Source organism: Hyperolius riggenbachi, chromosome 9 (assembly GCF_040937935.1).
Source record: "Hyperolius riggenbachi isolate aHypRig1 chromosome 9, aHypRig1.pri, whole genome shotgun sequence".
Taxonomy (NCBI): domain Eukaryota; kingdom Metazoa; phylum Chordata; class Amphibia; order Anura; family Hyperoliidae; genus Hyperolius; species Hyperolius riggenbachi.
In genome coordinates, this window is record NC_090654.1 from 245,664,378 (window position 1) to 245,679,898 (window position 15,521).

At 46.1% G+C, this 15,521-nt stretch overlaps 2 protein-coding genes across 2 annotated transcripts in view; one reads left to right on the top strand and one right to left on the bottom strand.

The window, feature by feature from the left end:
* Window positions 1–4,733, bottom strand: part of LOC137533608 (coiled-coil domain-containing protein 170-like) — a 100,682-nt gene extending 95,949 nt beyond the window's left edge. The window contains exons 1-2 of the mRNA XM_068254955.1: window positions 4,680–4,733; window positions 4,435–4,535 (exon numbers count right to left, since the gene is read on the bottom strand). Of these exons, the coding sequence (XP_068111056.1) occupies window positions 4,435–4,535; window positions 4,680–4,733 (155 nt within the window). The remainder of the gene's footprint in view (window positions 1–4,434; window positions 4,536–4,679) is intronic.
* Window positions 4,734–4,741: 8 nt separating this feature from the next.
* MTHFD1 (methylenetetrahydrofolate dehydrogenase, cyclohydrolase and formyltetrahydrofolate synthetase 1) overlaps window positions 4,742–15,521 on the top strand; it is a 155,281-nt gene continuing 144,501 nt past the window's right edge. Inside the window, exons 1-3 of the mRNA XM_068254245.1 lie at window positions 4,742–4,891; window positions 12,947–13,032; window positions 15,396–15,460. Coding sequence (XP_068110346.1) covers window positions 4,855–4,891; window positions 12,947–13,032; window positions 15,396–15,460 — 188 coding nt within the window. The 5' untranslated portion in view covers window positions 4,742–4,854. The remainder of the gene's footprint in view (window positions 4,892–12,946; window positions 13,033–15,395; window positions 15,461–15,521) is intronic.

Genomic DNA, 15,521 nt, shown 5'->3' on the forward strand with positions numbered 1-15,521 from the left:
AGACTTTGGGCAGGGTCTTCCTCCTTTTGTGTCCTACCTGATCATGCACCTCCATTACTGTGAACCCATGCTATGCACTTGAGTGAACCTGACTTGCCTAATCTCCATGCTCCATCCAGTGACTGACTAAGCATTACCTTGTACTCATACTGTGCTGTGTGATCTGGTTTTCTTGTATTCCTGTATTGTCATATTGCTGTATGTCACCCCTAAATATTGTCTGTAACCTAAATTAATGTTCAGCGCTGCGTAATACAGTGATGTTGTAATGATCGGCTCTGCTGTCTGCACAGGCAGACAGCTGTTTGACCATTTTGTAAATCTGAGTGTGGCAGGTCCCTGGAAAAGAGACCTGTCTCCACTCTGCAAGCTGCAGAGTTGCTGTTCTGGGGAGGAATTTGCATCCACTTGTCATGTAATTTGCTTAGCTGCTTCCTCTGATGGCTTGCAGTATAAAAAACATTTCTTCCCAGAATTCCTTGCTGGTCATGATGGTTTGTTCCTGCTGACTTACCTGGAGTCTCAGCCTTTGCTAATCGTTTGTTAAGATTATCTTAGAGTAATTCTTTGGGAGTGCACTAGGCATTCCTTCTAGCGTAGTCAGATTGTATTATCTGTTTGCCTTCTATTGTCTGTCTGTTGCGATTGTCTTGTCACCAGCGGCGGTCGACAGGAAATCGTTCTGTGTGTTGGGATCGCATTCGCCCTAGTGGTAGTGGCGGTGGTTCCTTCTGTATTCTGCCTTAGGGGTGCTAACCAAAGCAGCGGTTGCTACTGGTAGCCCCATCTGTCTGTCTGTCTGGATCGCATTCGCCCTAGCGGTAGTGGCGGTGGTTCCTTCTGTACTCTGTCTGGGAGTGTAGGCCAGAGCTGTGGTTGCTGCTGGCTACTCCTTCTCTCTGTCTTGTCTGGTACGAACGCTTGCTGTAGGCTCGGTGTGGTAACCGTTTAGCAAGCGTTCGCGTTCTCTATTTTCGTGTTTGTGTTACATTGGTTAGTTAGGGTGGCACGCTTATCACTGGGCGCCTAATGCGCGGTGATCGTGTCTTTAACGCGTTCGCTGTTGCGAATGAGTGCGGTGTTCGCATTTAGCTAGCGTTTGTTATTTTCCTTGACGTCCTGATAATTGTTATATGCTATGTCATTTCTTGCTACACTTGTGCTCTGTCTGATTCGGTCTTGTGTCACTATTGGCAATCGCCACTCTTGCGATTGCGTTCCCACTTTGTTTCCGCTGTTGTGTGTTGACCGTCGCTGGGTGGCGACTAGATTGGTGGACACACATACATTGGCAATCGCCACTCTTGCAATTGCGTTCCCACTTCGTTTCCGCTGTTGTGTGTTCACTGTCACTGGGTGGCGACTAGATTGGTGGACACACATACATTCTGTTTCTGTGCTCTCTCTCTCTTTAAGGGATATCTTGCCCTGCATTGCTTCGACTCGTGCAATTCCCACCTGGCATCTGTGGCAGGGCAGAGGCTGTGTTCCTCTGCACTCCACAGCTCCATCTGCCGGTGGGAATTTCCCTCTAAAGGTGCATAGCACCATAGCTGGGTTCTGTTAAATTACAAGTTTGTGGAGGATTTCCGCAGTGTCAGCACACATCTTGTGCGCTGACCACGGAAATAATCCCGCAATCGTTACAGATGTGAAAAACTATTTGCCCCCTTCCTGATTTCTTATTCTTTTGCATGTTTGTCACACTTAAATGTTTCTACTCATCAAAAACCGTTAACTATTAGTCAAAGATAACATAATTGAACACAAAATGCAGTTTTAAATGATGATTTTTATTATTTAGTGAGAAAAAAAACTCCAAATCTACATGGCCCTGTGTGAAAAAGTAATTGCTCTCCTTGTTAAAAAATAACTTAACTGTGGTTTATCACACCTGAGTTCAATTTCTGTAGTCACCCCCAGGCCTGATTACTGCCACACCTGTTTCAATCAAGAAATCACTTAAATATGAGCTATCTGACACAGAGAAGTAGACCAAAAGCACCTCAAAAGCTAGACATCATGCCAAGATCCAAAGAAATTCAGGAACAAATGAGAACAAAAGTAATTGAGATCTATCAGTCTGGTAAAGGTTATAAAGCCATTTCTAAAGCTTTGGGACTCCTGCGAACCACAGTGAGAGCCATTATCCACAAATGGCAAAAACATGACACAGTGATGAACCTTCCCAGGAGTGGCCGGCTGACCAATATTACCCCAAGAGCGCAGAGAAAACTCATCCGAGAGGCCACAAAAGACCCCAGGACAACATCTAAAGAACTGCAGGCCTCACTTGCCTCAATTAAGGTCAGTGTTCAGGACTCCACCATAAGAAAGAGACTGGGCAAAAATACGGCCTGCATGGCAGATATCCAAGGTGCAAACCACTTTTAAGCAAAAAGAACATTAAGGCTCGTCTCAATTTTGCTAAAAAACATCTCAATAATTGCCAAGACTTTTGGGAAAATACCTTGTGGACCGACGAGACAAAAGTTGAACTTTTTGGAAGGTGCGTGTCCCGTTACATCTGGCGTAGAAGTAACACAGCATTTCAGCAGAAGAACATCATACCAACAGTAAAATATGGTGGTGGTAGTGTGATGGTCTAGGGGTTGTTTTGCTGCTTCAGGACCTGGAAAGCTTGCTGTGATAGATGGAACCATGAATTCTACTGTCGACCAAAATATCCTGAAGGAGAATGTCCGGCCATCTGTTTGTCAACTCAAGCTGAAGCGATCTTGGGTGCTGCAGCAGGACAATAAACCAAAACACACCAGCAAATCCACCTTTGAATAGCTGAAGAAAAACAAAATGAAGACTTTGGAGTGTCCTAGTCAAAGTCCTGACCTGATTCCTATTGAGATGTTGTGGCATGACCTTAAAAAGGCGGTTCATGCTAGAAAACCCTCAAATAAAGCTGCATTACAACAATTCTGCAAAGATGAGTGGGCCACAATTCCTCCAGAGCGCTGTAACAGACTCGTTGCAAGTTATCGCAAACACTTGATAGCAGTTATTGCTGCTAAGGGTGACCCAACCAGTTATTAGGTTCAAGGGGGCAATTTCTTTTTCACACAGGGCCATGTAGGTTTTGAGGTTTTTTTCTCACTAAATAATAAAAACCATCATTTAAAACTGCATTTTGTGTTCAGTTATGTTATCTTTGACTAATAGTTAACGGTTTTTGATGAGCAGAAACATTTAGGTGTGACAAACATGCAAAAGAATAAGAAATCAGGATGGGGCCAAATAGTTTATCACATCACTGTATGTTGGCGCTTTATAAATACAATAAATAATAATAATAAAATAAATGCCAGTGCTATATAAATACATAATAATTATATTGTATGACATTAGACTATGACTATGGTAGGATTAGATTGTCTGCAAAATCTGCAGAAGCTGCTGATGCTACAGTATTAGCATACCATTTATTAATCATGAGTCCCCAAAATGCCAAATGCTGCAACAATAACCCCAAAGTTTAAAAAGCAGTCTCTATGACCATCAAATAATAACTGCAGCAACCGTTACCTCTGACACATGCAATGCAACTGCCGTTACCTCTGACACTTGGAATGCAGCAGAAAATGATTACTCCAACTCCACAAATGGTAAACGAGGCAAACATTAGCTCATGTGGCCACAGAGTCTCACGCCTGGGACACCTGGCGGATAAAAGTGGGACATAACCTGGGACACATTGCAGCCTGGGACATCGGACCCTGAACCTGTTCCAGGTAAAACGGGAAATCTGGTCAGGGTACATGAATGCAGAACAGCCCCAAAATGTTTAGCCAGGCCCGGATTTACCTCACAGGAGCCTATAGGCACAGATGTCCTGGCACTGTAGACTCCGCCCTCCTTAAACCTACAACCCCCCCCCCCCCCCAACTGCACTGCAAGTGTGCTGGGTGTCCCAGTACTTCTCCCTTACCTCCCTCCTGGCCCATCATAGGTAGATACAGGTGCCCCTTAAGTATTAGGTAGCCTTAATATTATGTAGCTAGAGGTGCCCCCAAGTATTAGATAGCTAGAGGAACCTCGGTATTAACTAGAGGTGTCCCTGACTGAAGGGAGATCTCGCCAGTGGAATGCCGAGAGCCGGATGAGTAACCTCTCATTTAAACTCTCATCAGAACTTTACATAGGGAAGGGAAGTGCGCTGTCTTTCCATCATCAGGCGCCTGTAGGCACATGCTTACAATGCCTTATGGTAAGTCTGGCCCTGGGATTAGCAACATTGCATTGTCGCTAATCTTTAGGGGGGGGGGGGGAAGCGACAGGGGACAACAGACCATTCAGGGACGCCTCAATATGATCCTGAGGTATCCCTTTCTTTAGGTAAGTATCTGATTCTATGTACCGAGAAAGCTCGGGTAAACTTTTAAAACTTGCATTAGTGACCTTTCCTTCGTCTACAGTACCTACACACCCGGCCGTCTACAGCTATTCAACTTCAGTTCAGCTTGTATTTCCACAGCAGCCTGTCTACCATTCTGCAGGGTGCTGAGACAAGAACCTTCAGACAGCTACAGAACGAGTTTTACTATTATGATGAGCTTTAATCTGCAGCATCCGGGCACACGTGCCCTCCATCACACGACGTCACCGCCCACGGGGCTCTGCTAAACAGAAGCTCATGACTCTGATTTTCTCCGGTGGGCTGGCCTGACCCTGTATCCTGCCCACATGTGGAGCAGAACCACGCCTACGCACAGGCTACGCATGCGCGGTGCGCTTCACTTAACCACGCGGGCCAGCACCTATCTGCTTCAGAGCCGAGCTGTGCTCATCCAGTCCTGCTCTCTTCCCACCGGAGTCGCGTCCGTCCGACTAGCAGCTGCCAGAATGCCGGCCCAGGTCCTCAGCGGGAAGGTGGTCTCCGGTGAGTCAGTGCTCGCAGCTTTACCTGGCATGCCAGATAACAGTGAGTGACAGGTCCTCGGGGGTGGGAGGGGCTAGGGGAAAACTTCAGGATGTGCTGCAAAAGTACCTCTCTAGTTTTATCACATATCACTTATTGCAATTGCAATGCGCCTTGGCTTATAATGTTTTCTCATATAACTTAGAACTGTTCATGTAAGCACTGGGCATCGTTTGAAATATCTTACAAAGGTGTTTTGTTTTATAAACATCTGTATTATTATTATTATTATTATTATTATTATTATTATTTTATTTTAGTATTTATATAGTGCTGACATCTTCTGAAGTGCTTTACAAATATCTTCTTGACAGAGCCTAGGATACATAGATCCCAAGTTTGGAAAGTCCAATAAATATATAATGGTTTCCCTAAAAATAAAGAGAACGCAACACACACACACACACACTCTCTCTCTCTCTCTCTCTCTCTCTCTCTCTCTCTCTCTCTCTCTCTCCTCTCTCTCTCATCTCTCTCTCTCTCTCTCTCTCTCTCTCTCTCTCATCTCTCTCTCTCTCTCTCTCTCTCTCTCTCTCTCTCTCTCTCTCTCTCTCTCTCTCTCTCTCTCTCTCTCTCTCCTCTCTCTCTTCTCTCTCTCTCTCTCTCTCTCTCTCTCTCTCTCTCTCTCTCTCTCTCATAGATAAATGAGATGTTCAGAAATCTGTACAATCGGACATCCAGAAATGCATACATATGTTAACACTGGTGCATGTTCACATAATACAATAAATTGCATCTCAACTAGGAGTAGGTTTCTGCTCTTGTGAGCTTACAATCTAAAGGGTAGTGGCTATCTCCAGTTGTGTTGGCATATTAAGGGGTTACACACTGGGCAAGGCTCCTTTTTCCTCTGTGTCAAAAATCAGCTTTTCTAGCACCTCCCAAATAGAACATATAAATACTAGTAATTGCTTCCCACTAAAAGTTGGGCCAGGACTACAATGGACATCTGATTATGGTAGGGTTAGAGTGTGAACCCCTCTGAGGGGTGGCTAGACTATATATGCTATGTAAATATGTCAACGCTATATAAATAGTAAATAACAATGACTTGCTACAGTTATTTGCTTTTGTGTGTGCTTCATGTTGCTCATGAAGATTCCTTTTTTTATCCTTGTCAGTTTTTTGAGACACTAGTCCAGTTTAGGGGACCTAGCAGGAAACCTCATAGGGAGCAGTTCTCCAATCGCACCCTCTACATCACGAAGCATTGTGATTGTGTGAGTAGTGTGGGCATAGTTTACTATAATCTATCTTAAACCTAGCGGTTCGAGAGGGTGGCATCCACCCCCTCATATTGGCATTTCCCTATGGGGTTTCTTACTGGGTCCCCTAAAGTAGACTAGCGCCTTTGATGCATTTAGTTGTGGGAAATTGTATGTTCAGCTGTGCAACCTTGAAGAAAAATGAGGCAGGACCTTTACCTCAAAGCAGAAGACTAGTTACCGTAATCATCTGCAGAAATGACATAATTGACTGATTCCTATTCAACATATCTGGGCTAGGGCTGAACGATTTTAGTAAAAGATTGAATTGCAATTTTCTGTCAGAAATTGTGATTTCAAATCCATACACACACTAGGTTTTCACCCAAGGTAGCCAGGCATAGTTGCCGCCCCTGTATAGGTTAGCCGGGCATAGTTGCCGCCCTTGTATAGGTTAGCCGGGCATAGTTGCCGCCCCCAGTATAGGTTAGCCGGGCATAGTTGCCCCCCCCCCCCCAGTATAGGTTAGCCGGGCATAGTTGCCCCCCCCCCCCAGTATAGGTTAGCCGGGCATAGTTGCCCCCCCCCCAGTATAGGTTAGCCGGGCATAGTTGCCCCCCCCCAGTATAGGTTAGCTGGGCATAGTTGCCCCCCCCCAGTATAGGTTAGCTGGGCATAGTTGCCCCCCCCCCAGTATAGGTTAGCTGGCATAGTTGCCCCCCCCCCCCAGTATAGGTTAGCTGGGCATAGTTGCCCCAGCATAGGTTAGCCGGGCATAGTTTGCCCCAGCATAGGTTAGCCGGGCATAGTTGCGTGCCCCCCCCCCATATAGGTTAGCCAGGCATAGTTGCCCCCCCCCCCCCCGTATAGGTTAGCCAGGCATAGTTGCCCCCCCGTATAGGTTAGCCAGGCATAGTTGCGCCCCTCCCCCCCCCCCTGTATAGGTTAGCCGGGCATAGTTGCGCCCCCCCCCCCCCCCTGTATAGGTTAGCCGGGCATAGTTGCCCCCCCTGTATAGGTTAGCCGGGCATAGTTGCCCCCCCCCCCCAGTATAGGTTAGCCGGGCATAGTTGCCCCAGCATAGGTTAGCCGGGCATAGTTGCCCCCCCCCCGTATAGGTTAGCCAGGCATAGTTGCCCCCCCCCGTATAGGTTAGCCAGGCATAGTTGCGCCCCTTCCCCCCCCCCCCCCCCCCCCTGTATAGGTTAGCCGGGCATAGTTGCCCCCCCTGTATAGGTTAGCCGGGCATAGTTGCCCCCCCTGTATAGGTTAGCCATAATAGCCAGGCATAGTGCCCCCCCCCCCCCCGTATATGTTAGCTGGGCATAGTTGCCTCCCAGTTTAGATTAGCCGGGCATAGTTGCCCCAGTATAGGTTAGCTGGGCATAGTTGCGTGCGCGCCCCCCCCCCATATAGGTTAGGCAGGCATAGTTGCCCCCCCGTATAGGTTAGCCAGGCATAGTTGCCCCCCACCCCCCGTATAGGTTAGCCAGGCATAGTTGGGCCCCCCCCCCCCGTATAGGTTAGCCAGGCATAGTTGCGTGCGCATAGCTGGTGGTGGGGTGAGTCTGCAGCTCAGCAGGGAGGGAGTAAGGGATACATCCATTACCTATTTCGCCAGCGTTGTGGTTTACATGATTCCATTCCTGCGTGGTAGATTGTAGCGGCACTCTCCCCGGCGTGACGTCATATTCCAGCGCCACTGTGGACCACCTGGCGGAAAGGGAACCATAGAAACCACAATGCCGGCAACATGAGTAACATGTATCCCTGCCTCCCTCCCCTGCCTGACTCACCCTACCACCCTCCACACAACGGTTACACAAGCCACGGGCGGTTAACCTATATTGTAGCGTGGGCCCAATGCTCTACACAAAAATGCAGCTTTGATGATCATATTATCGTCTTGGATGAAATCGTGGTTTCGCTATAAAAACCCTAAATCGTACGGCCCTAATCTGGACCCTCATTGCTGCTGATTATTTTTCTGCATTTATAGAAAATTTATTCTCTTTGCTGCTTTACAGAGTACTTGATCATGTCATTACCTGTTCCCCAGAGCTTGCAGTCAAATCCTACTATAGTCCCTAGCTTGATGCATCTTCCATAGTCTGAAAATTCATTGAGAAGTACATCCTAATTCTTTTAAGGAATACTGTAGGGGGGTGGGGGAAAATGAGCTGAACTTACCCGGGGCTTCTAATGGTACCCCACACACATCATGTGCCCGCGCAGCCACTCCCGCTGATGTCACCAGGAGCGTACTGCACAGGCACAATATGGTCTGTGCCTGCACGCTCCTGGTGTAATCAGGGGGAGCGAGGACACGGCAACGCAGGCACAGTGGTTTTCAGACTTTAAAGTCTGAAACTCCAGAAGTGAACCGGAGGCAGGGTTGGAGCATCGGTGAGTGGCTGCGCGGGCACAGGATGTCTGCGGGGGACCATTAGAAGCCCCTGGGCAAGTTCAACCCATCCCCCCCCCCCACAGAATTCCTTTAAGCATTCCAAAGTCACAGTTGATCTCAGAGATAACAAAGCATCTTCACAGGGGTGTACACCCTACCCCCAACCTAAGTGTTTTTGCTTCTGTAAGATCAAATCCTTTAGCACAGCTACAAAAGGATGCAGGAAAAAAGTTGGTTAGATGAACCCTGAGGGTGAAGATCTCTGAAAGAGGAAGGGCAACAATTGGTGTCAAGGAAGTGCGCTTCTATAAAAAAAAAATTGGGGGATTTAAAACTTCAGAACCTAAAGAAAACTCTTCCTAAGGCCTTGTTCGCATTATAAATCACTATCGCAAGCGCTGAGCAATTTATTGAGCGACTTTGCAGAGCGATTTGCGCTTTTTGTGTAGTGGTGATTTTTTCACTTCCTGATTGCCGTCAGCCCTGTGAGAGGATTATGCTGATGCTAAAGCAAGCATTGATACACTTCACCTACTGCTGAGCAGTCAACTTTGCGTCATCAGCTAAGTACATAATCCTTCCCCCAGAGGGTGCTGTCTGCCCTGACCATGATTAAACTTAATATTGCATCACGGTTTTGCATTGCTTCAGGAATCTGGAGAGCAGAGGGCAATGTGACTTGGACTGATAACACTAGTGAACCTTGTTCCCTTGCAGCTTGCTGGCAAAGTGCCTGCCGATAACATGTGACTCTGCAACAGGCCTGTGTGCTGCTGGCATGGCCTCTGTTGTGAGGATCATGTGATCTGGAGGAGGAATAGGAAGCCTTGCACTGGATCTTCTGTGATTTGTGTGCTTGAGTGAATCATTTCCTATTGAATTGTCGGCATGACTGTCTTCTACAGGAGATGTTTCATTGTGGTGGTCACATGAATTCCCTAATTAATTATACACGCTTCAGTGTTCATTCAAACCACATGATGCCGTAACTACTTCTTGCTGCGGAAGCCGTGTACATGTAATTAAGGCGATGGTAAATTTGGACGCAGGGTGAAGCTGAAAAAACACTCTCACCCGGCAAAAGTCCCGGCGGCGTTAATTGGCATTCCCTGTCCAGGCTGTCGTGGAGTGAGGAGTAATTCGGCTGGCAGCTGCTGTTGGTAACAAAGTTACGCTTTTTTTTTTTTTTTTTTTTTTTTTTTTTTTTTTTTCTTTTTCTCGCATCGTGTAGTGCCTCTCTTCGGCTCTAAATTACAGACTGAGCGCTGTGATAGCCGCAACTCCCATTATGGCCATTTGGTGGGCCCAAATTTCTAGCGCCGTTTTAGCCTGACTGGGTCCAAAGCCACCCAGTTTTTCATGTGTTGTCTTATGCAGCCTTTAGATTGTAAGCTCACAAGGGCGGGGCTCTCTCCCCCTTTTGTGTCTTGGAAATCATTTATACATTTTATTGATCATGTTACTTTTATCACTGTCATTACCAAGTCTGTATTTTGTCACTAATTATGTATCTTGTATATTGGTGTACACCATTGTCTGTATTATGTACCCCATGTTTGTTTCTTACTTTGTACATCGCCACGGAATATGTTGGCGTTTTATAAATTAATACTAATACAATTTAGAAGTAGCTAATAAAGGACACCTAAACTGAGCAGGATATGGAGGCAACTGTATTTATTTCCCAGCAGTTGCCCGCAGCTATTCTAGTCAGACTTATGTCAGAAAAATCTGATCTGAATTCTTGTTCAGGGTCTATGGATAAAAGTAACAAGATTAGCAGGACAGCCAGACAACCGGTATTAAGAGTACCCAAGGCGGGGGGGGGGGGGGGGGGGGGCAAATGGGACACAGAGACACGTTCTCTGCTTATGACATGCCTCTGTGTTCCTTCAGACTGTCCCCAGATGCCATTGGGCAGTTTTCTCACCCTGGCCACGCCCCCACTTCCCTGCACGCTGGGAGAGAATGTTTCCCCTTCCTGCGTCATGACCCCAGAGGTCACAAAAGTGGAAATAAGCTGGAACAGGCGGCCCAGCCCCCTGGATCAGGTAAGTGCAGTGCATCAGCTGTTGAAGAATAATTCTGCATGTCAGCTCACTGCTCATACAATTCTATGGGCCTGTTCACAGCACTGCGTTGTAACTAATCACCTTATTCTAACTCGCTGCACACAGGCTCTAAATTACCGTGTATAGTAGAACACACTCAGTGTTCATTGCAGTTCACACACATAGCCGTATGTTTATGCAACGCGCACACCATGAACCCAGCCTAACTATATTTAAAAGTGGATATTCCAACTCCCCCTTCCCCCCCCCCCCCCCACCCAACACAAACAAAACAGTTGAGACCACATTTAAACAGCCTTCGGCCCCATTCACACTAGAGCATTTTGCCGGCGATTTCAACAAAGCGCTAATGCAATAATAACTTATGGGACTGTTCTCACTTGGGTGATGTGCGTTTAATTGCCTGCAATTAATGCAATCGCGGGGAAAAAAAATTGTATCCTGTGCCATTTTCAGGCAATTTCACAGCGATCACGTTTAGTACTATAGAAGCGCTAATCGCGATCGGCGGGAAATCACCGCAAGTGTGAATGGCATTAATTGCCGCAAAACGCTAGCAAACGCGCTAGCATTTTGTAAGTGTGAATGGGGCCTTAGGACTACGGCCCACTACAGCACTTTTAGCTGTGCTTAGCAGTTGCTGGTGTTTCCAAAAGTGCTAGGCTAATTAAAGAGAACCTGTAACAAAAAGTCCCCAGGGGGGTACTCACCTTGGTAGGGGGAAGCAATGAGGCTTCCCCCATCCCTGTAGCTGCAGGCAATCCAGCGCTGGCTCCCGCAATCCTGGCTCGACAAGGCTAATATATTTACCTCCCCTGGATCCAGCGGGGGCGCTGTAGAGGCACAGAGATAAGCGGAACTAGGCGATCTCTGTTGGGTCCGCTCTACTACGCAGGAGACTTGCTCCTGGGCAGTAGAGCAGCCCGACAGCGATCGGCTATTTCCACCTATCTCCGAGCGGGAGCCAATACTGCGCTGGAGCTGGGAAGGTAGATATTTACATCCCCCGCTGTTGCGGGAGCTTTTTAGTCGCCGCTGTGGGACACAGGATGGGGGAAGCCTTGATAGGATCTGGCGGCTTTCCCCCACCCATTTTACTGGGTTGTTTTTTTTTGTGTTAAACAAAAGTATAGGCTTGGGGGGGGGGGGGGTGGTAATCGATAAAATCCCTTGATACCTTAGATCTTGTAATAAATAATTTACATTCAGGGCGTATACATATCCAGAGATGATCTGTATGTGTGTCCCATGGTCTCACAAGCTTATAGGGGTCTATTTTTCTCTTAATGGGCTCCATACACTTGCTTTGTTTTGTTTTTTGGTGTGTGTGTGTGTGTGTTTACTTGGTGTTTTATGAAACTGTTACTAAGTTTGTCTGTTTCATCCACCAATTCTTAAAGAGACTCCGTAACAAAAATTGCATCCTGTTTTTTATCATCCTACAAGTTCCAAATGCTATTGTAATGTGTTCTAGCTTACTGCAGCACTTTCTACTATCACAGTCTCTGTAATAAATCAATGTATCTTTCCCCTGTCAGACTTGTCGGCTGTATCTGGAAGGCTGCCAAGTTCTTCAGTGTTGTGGTTCTGCTATGAACTCCCCCTTCCAGGCCCTCTATGCACACTGCCTGTGTATTATTTAGATTAGGGCAGCTTCTCTCTTCTTTCTTATCTTTTACAAGCTGGATAAATCGTCCTCTGAGCTGGCTGGGCTTTCACATACTGAAGATTTACAGACAAGGGCAAAGCTGTTTGCAGGAAGAAACAAGCAGCCTGAAACTTCAGTGCATGAGAACAGGGGGAAAGAAACACACAAATGATCTCTTGATATTCAAAATGAAGGGTGTATACAGCCTGCTTGTGTATGGATGTATTTTCTATGTGTGGACATACTGTACATCAACCTACTTCCTGTTTTGGTGGCCATTTTGTTTGTTTATAAACAAACTTTTTAAAACTGTTTTTAACCACTTTTAATGCGGCGAGGAGCGGCGAAATTGTGACAGAGGGTAATAGGAGATGTCCCCTAACACACTGGTATGTTTACTTTTGTGCGATTTTTTTTTTTTTTTTTTTTTTTTTTTTTTTTTTTTTTTTTTTTTTTTTTTTTTTTTCCAATACAGATTCTCTTTAAGGGACTTTTCTCTTCTATTATGCAACAGTTGTGTTGGGTTTTTATTTAAAAACAAACAAATAAAACCCTGTAGGTTGACACCATATGCAAATATTTTGAAGTAAAGTTAACCCGCTTATGACTTGCGTTTCATTTTTTATTTTCTCTGAAGTAGCCCTATGGGTCCTCTATTGCAATTTTTATAATCTTTATTTTACAGGCAAGTCAGAGAACGTCTGAAAAATACAGTTGCGGCTCTGCAGGAAAAGTACACTGGATTCCGCCCTGGCTTGGCCATTTTGCAGGTGTGTATAAAGTGGCTGTACTAGCCATTGGTGTACCTAGGCATTTGGTACCCGGTGCTGGATATTCAATGACCCCCTCACAAAAAAAAAAAAGGAAAGTGTGGCATGCTGACTGCGCCAAGGTGGGTTATGCAAGGTATAGTTGCCCCCAGCATGGCTAGCCTGGAATAGTTGCCCCCAGCATGGCTAGCCTGGAATAGTTGCCCCCAGCATGGCTAGCCTGGAATAGTTGCCCCCAGCATGGCTAGCCTGGAATAGTTGCCCCCAGCATGGCTAGCCTGGAATAGTTGCCCCCAGCATGGCTAGCCTGGAATAGTTGCCCCCAGCATGGCTAGCCTGGAATAGTTGCCCCAGCATGGCTAGCCTGGAATAGTTGCCCCCAGCATGGCTAGCCTGGAATAGTTGCCCCCAGCATGGCTAGCCTGGAATAGTTGCCCCCAGCATGGCTAGCCTGGAATAGTTGCCCCCAGCATGGCTAGCCTGGAATAGTTGCTCCCAGCATGGCTAGCCTGGAATAGTTGCTCCCAGCATGGCTAGCCTGGAATAGTTGCTCCCAGCATGGCTAGCCTGGAATAGTTGCTCCCAGCATGGCTAGCCTGGAATAGTTGCTCCCAGCATGGCTAGCCTGGAATAGTTGCTCCCAGCATGGCTAGCCTGGAATAGTTGCTCCCAGCATGGCTAGCCTGGAATAGTTGCCCCCAGCATGGCTAGCCTGGAATAGTTGCCCCCAGCATGGCTAGCCTGGAATAGTTGCCCCCAGCATGGCGAGTATAGAGAAGACCAGCTGTTCTTACCTGCTTCCTGGAGTCCACCATCAAACTTCCTGTCACTACTCAGCTTTCCCCTACTGCCTGGCACCACCTCCTGCATCAGGTGATTACACGTGTGCAAGGAAGTGATGCCCGCACTAGGGGGAGAGCATAGCGATGACAGGTCTGACACCGCTGGACTCCAGGAAGCAGGTAAGTTAGCGGCAAGGGGCGGTGGTGCACGGTGGCCGTCTGCACACACTGAGGCTGCAGGGGGTCTGGCTGACAACCTACCCCACCCCCCTCCTTATACACACACACACACACACACACACACACACACACACACACACACACACACACACACACACACACACACACACACACACACACACACACACACACACACACACACACACACACACACACACACACACACACACACACACACACACACACACACACACACACACACACACACACACACCTGTGGCGGGACGCTCCTTTGCACTACCACCTTCGGACCCTGCTTGTCCCAGCAAGTTTTCCAATATGTGCGATGCTTAACTAGCGATTATTTTAGTCTGGCGATAGTTTAACCATTTCAGCCGCCCTCACGTCCAGGCGGCTGCGGTGCCGTGCAATCGTGCCCCCGTGCTGTCCCCTGGATCAGTGAAAGGGAACATGGTTCCCGATCACCGATCCGTGTCCCCAGCAAAAAAACCGAAGCTCTCTTACTAGAAGCTTCAGTCTTTCTGCAAAAAAAGTTTCCCTGTCCTCCTTATGCTTCCAGTGATCGAGAAGCACAAGGAGAAAAAAATAAACTCAAGGTGGCCATCTTGTGGCCAAATGGTAAAACTACATCTACATACATTTTACATTAAAATTTACACATAACATTTATTTATTGTATTTATAAAGTGCCAACATATTACGCAGCGCATTAAAAATTAACTGTTTATTTCCCACAACAAAATATTACCCAAGTAAAATGTTTAATGGGGGAAAAATTACAATTAAAAAAACAAAACCTAAATAGTTACCTAAGGGTCTGAACTTTTAAATATGCATGTGAAGGGGGTATACTACAAACTTTTTTTTTTTTTTTTTTTTTTTTTTTTTTAATTTATAAGCTTGTAAATAGTGATAAACGGAAAAAATGCACCTTTTTTATTTCCAAATAAAATATTGGCGCCATACATTGTGATAGGGACAAAATTTAAATGGTGTCATAACCGAGACAAACGGGCAAATAAAATAGGTTTTAATTATGGTAGCGTGGATTATTTTAAAGCTATAATGGACGAACACTGAGAAATAAAGAATTTTTTTTCTTATCCTGTTAAAATGCATTTATATAAAAAAAAAATAATAATTCTTAGCAAAATGTACCACCCAAAGAAAGCCTTATTAGTGTTAAGTAGTGATAAAGTTATTAGCGAATGAATGGGAGCTGAAAATTGCTCTGATGCATAAAATGAAAAATCCCAGCGGGCTGAAATGGTTAAAGTCTTCTGTGATTTAGCCATATTACCTTTTTAATATTAATCTATAGATTACCAGAATAAGACCATTGCTTACAGTAACAATTACTGCTTTGTATTTCTTGCATAGGTTGGAGACAGAGAAGATTCCAACCTGTACATCAGCATGAAACTCAAAGCTGCTGCAGAGGTAAAGTATTTTGAATCTACAATCACTGGACCAAATGCTGAATAAAGACCGGTACACACCTTTAGT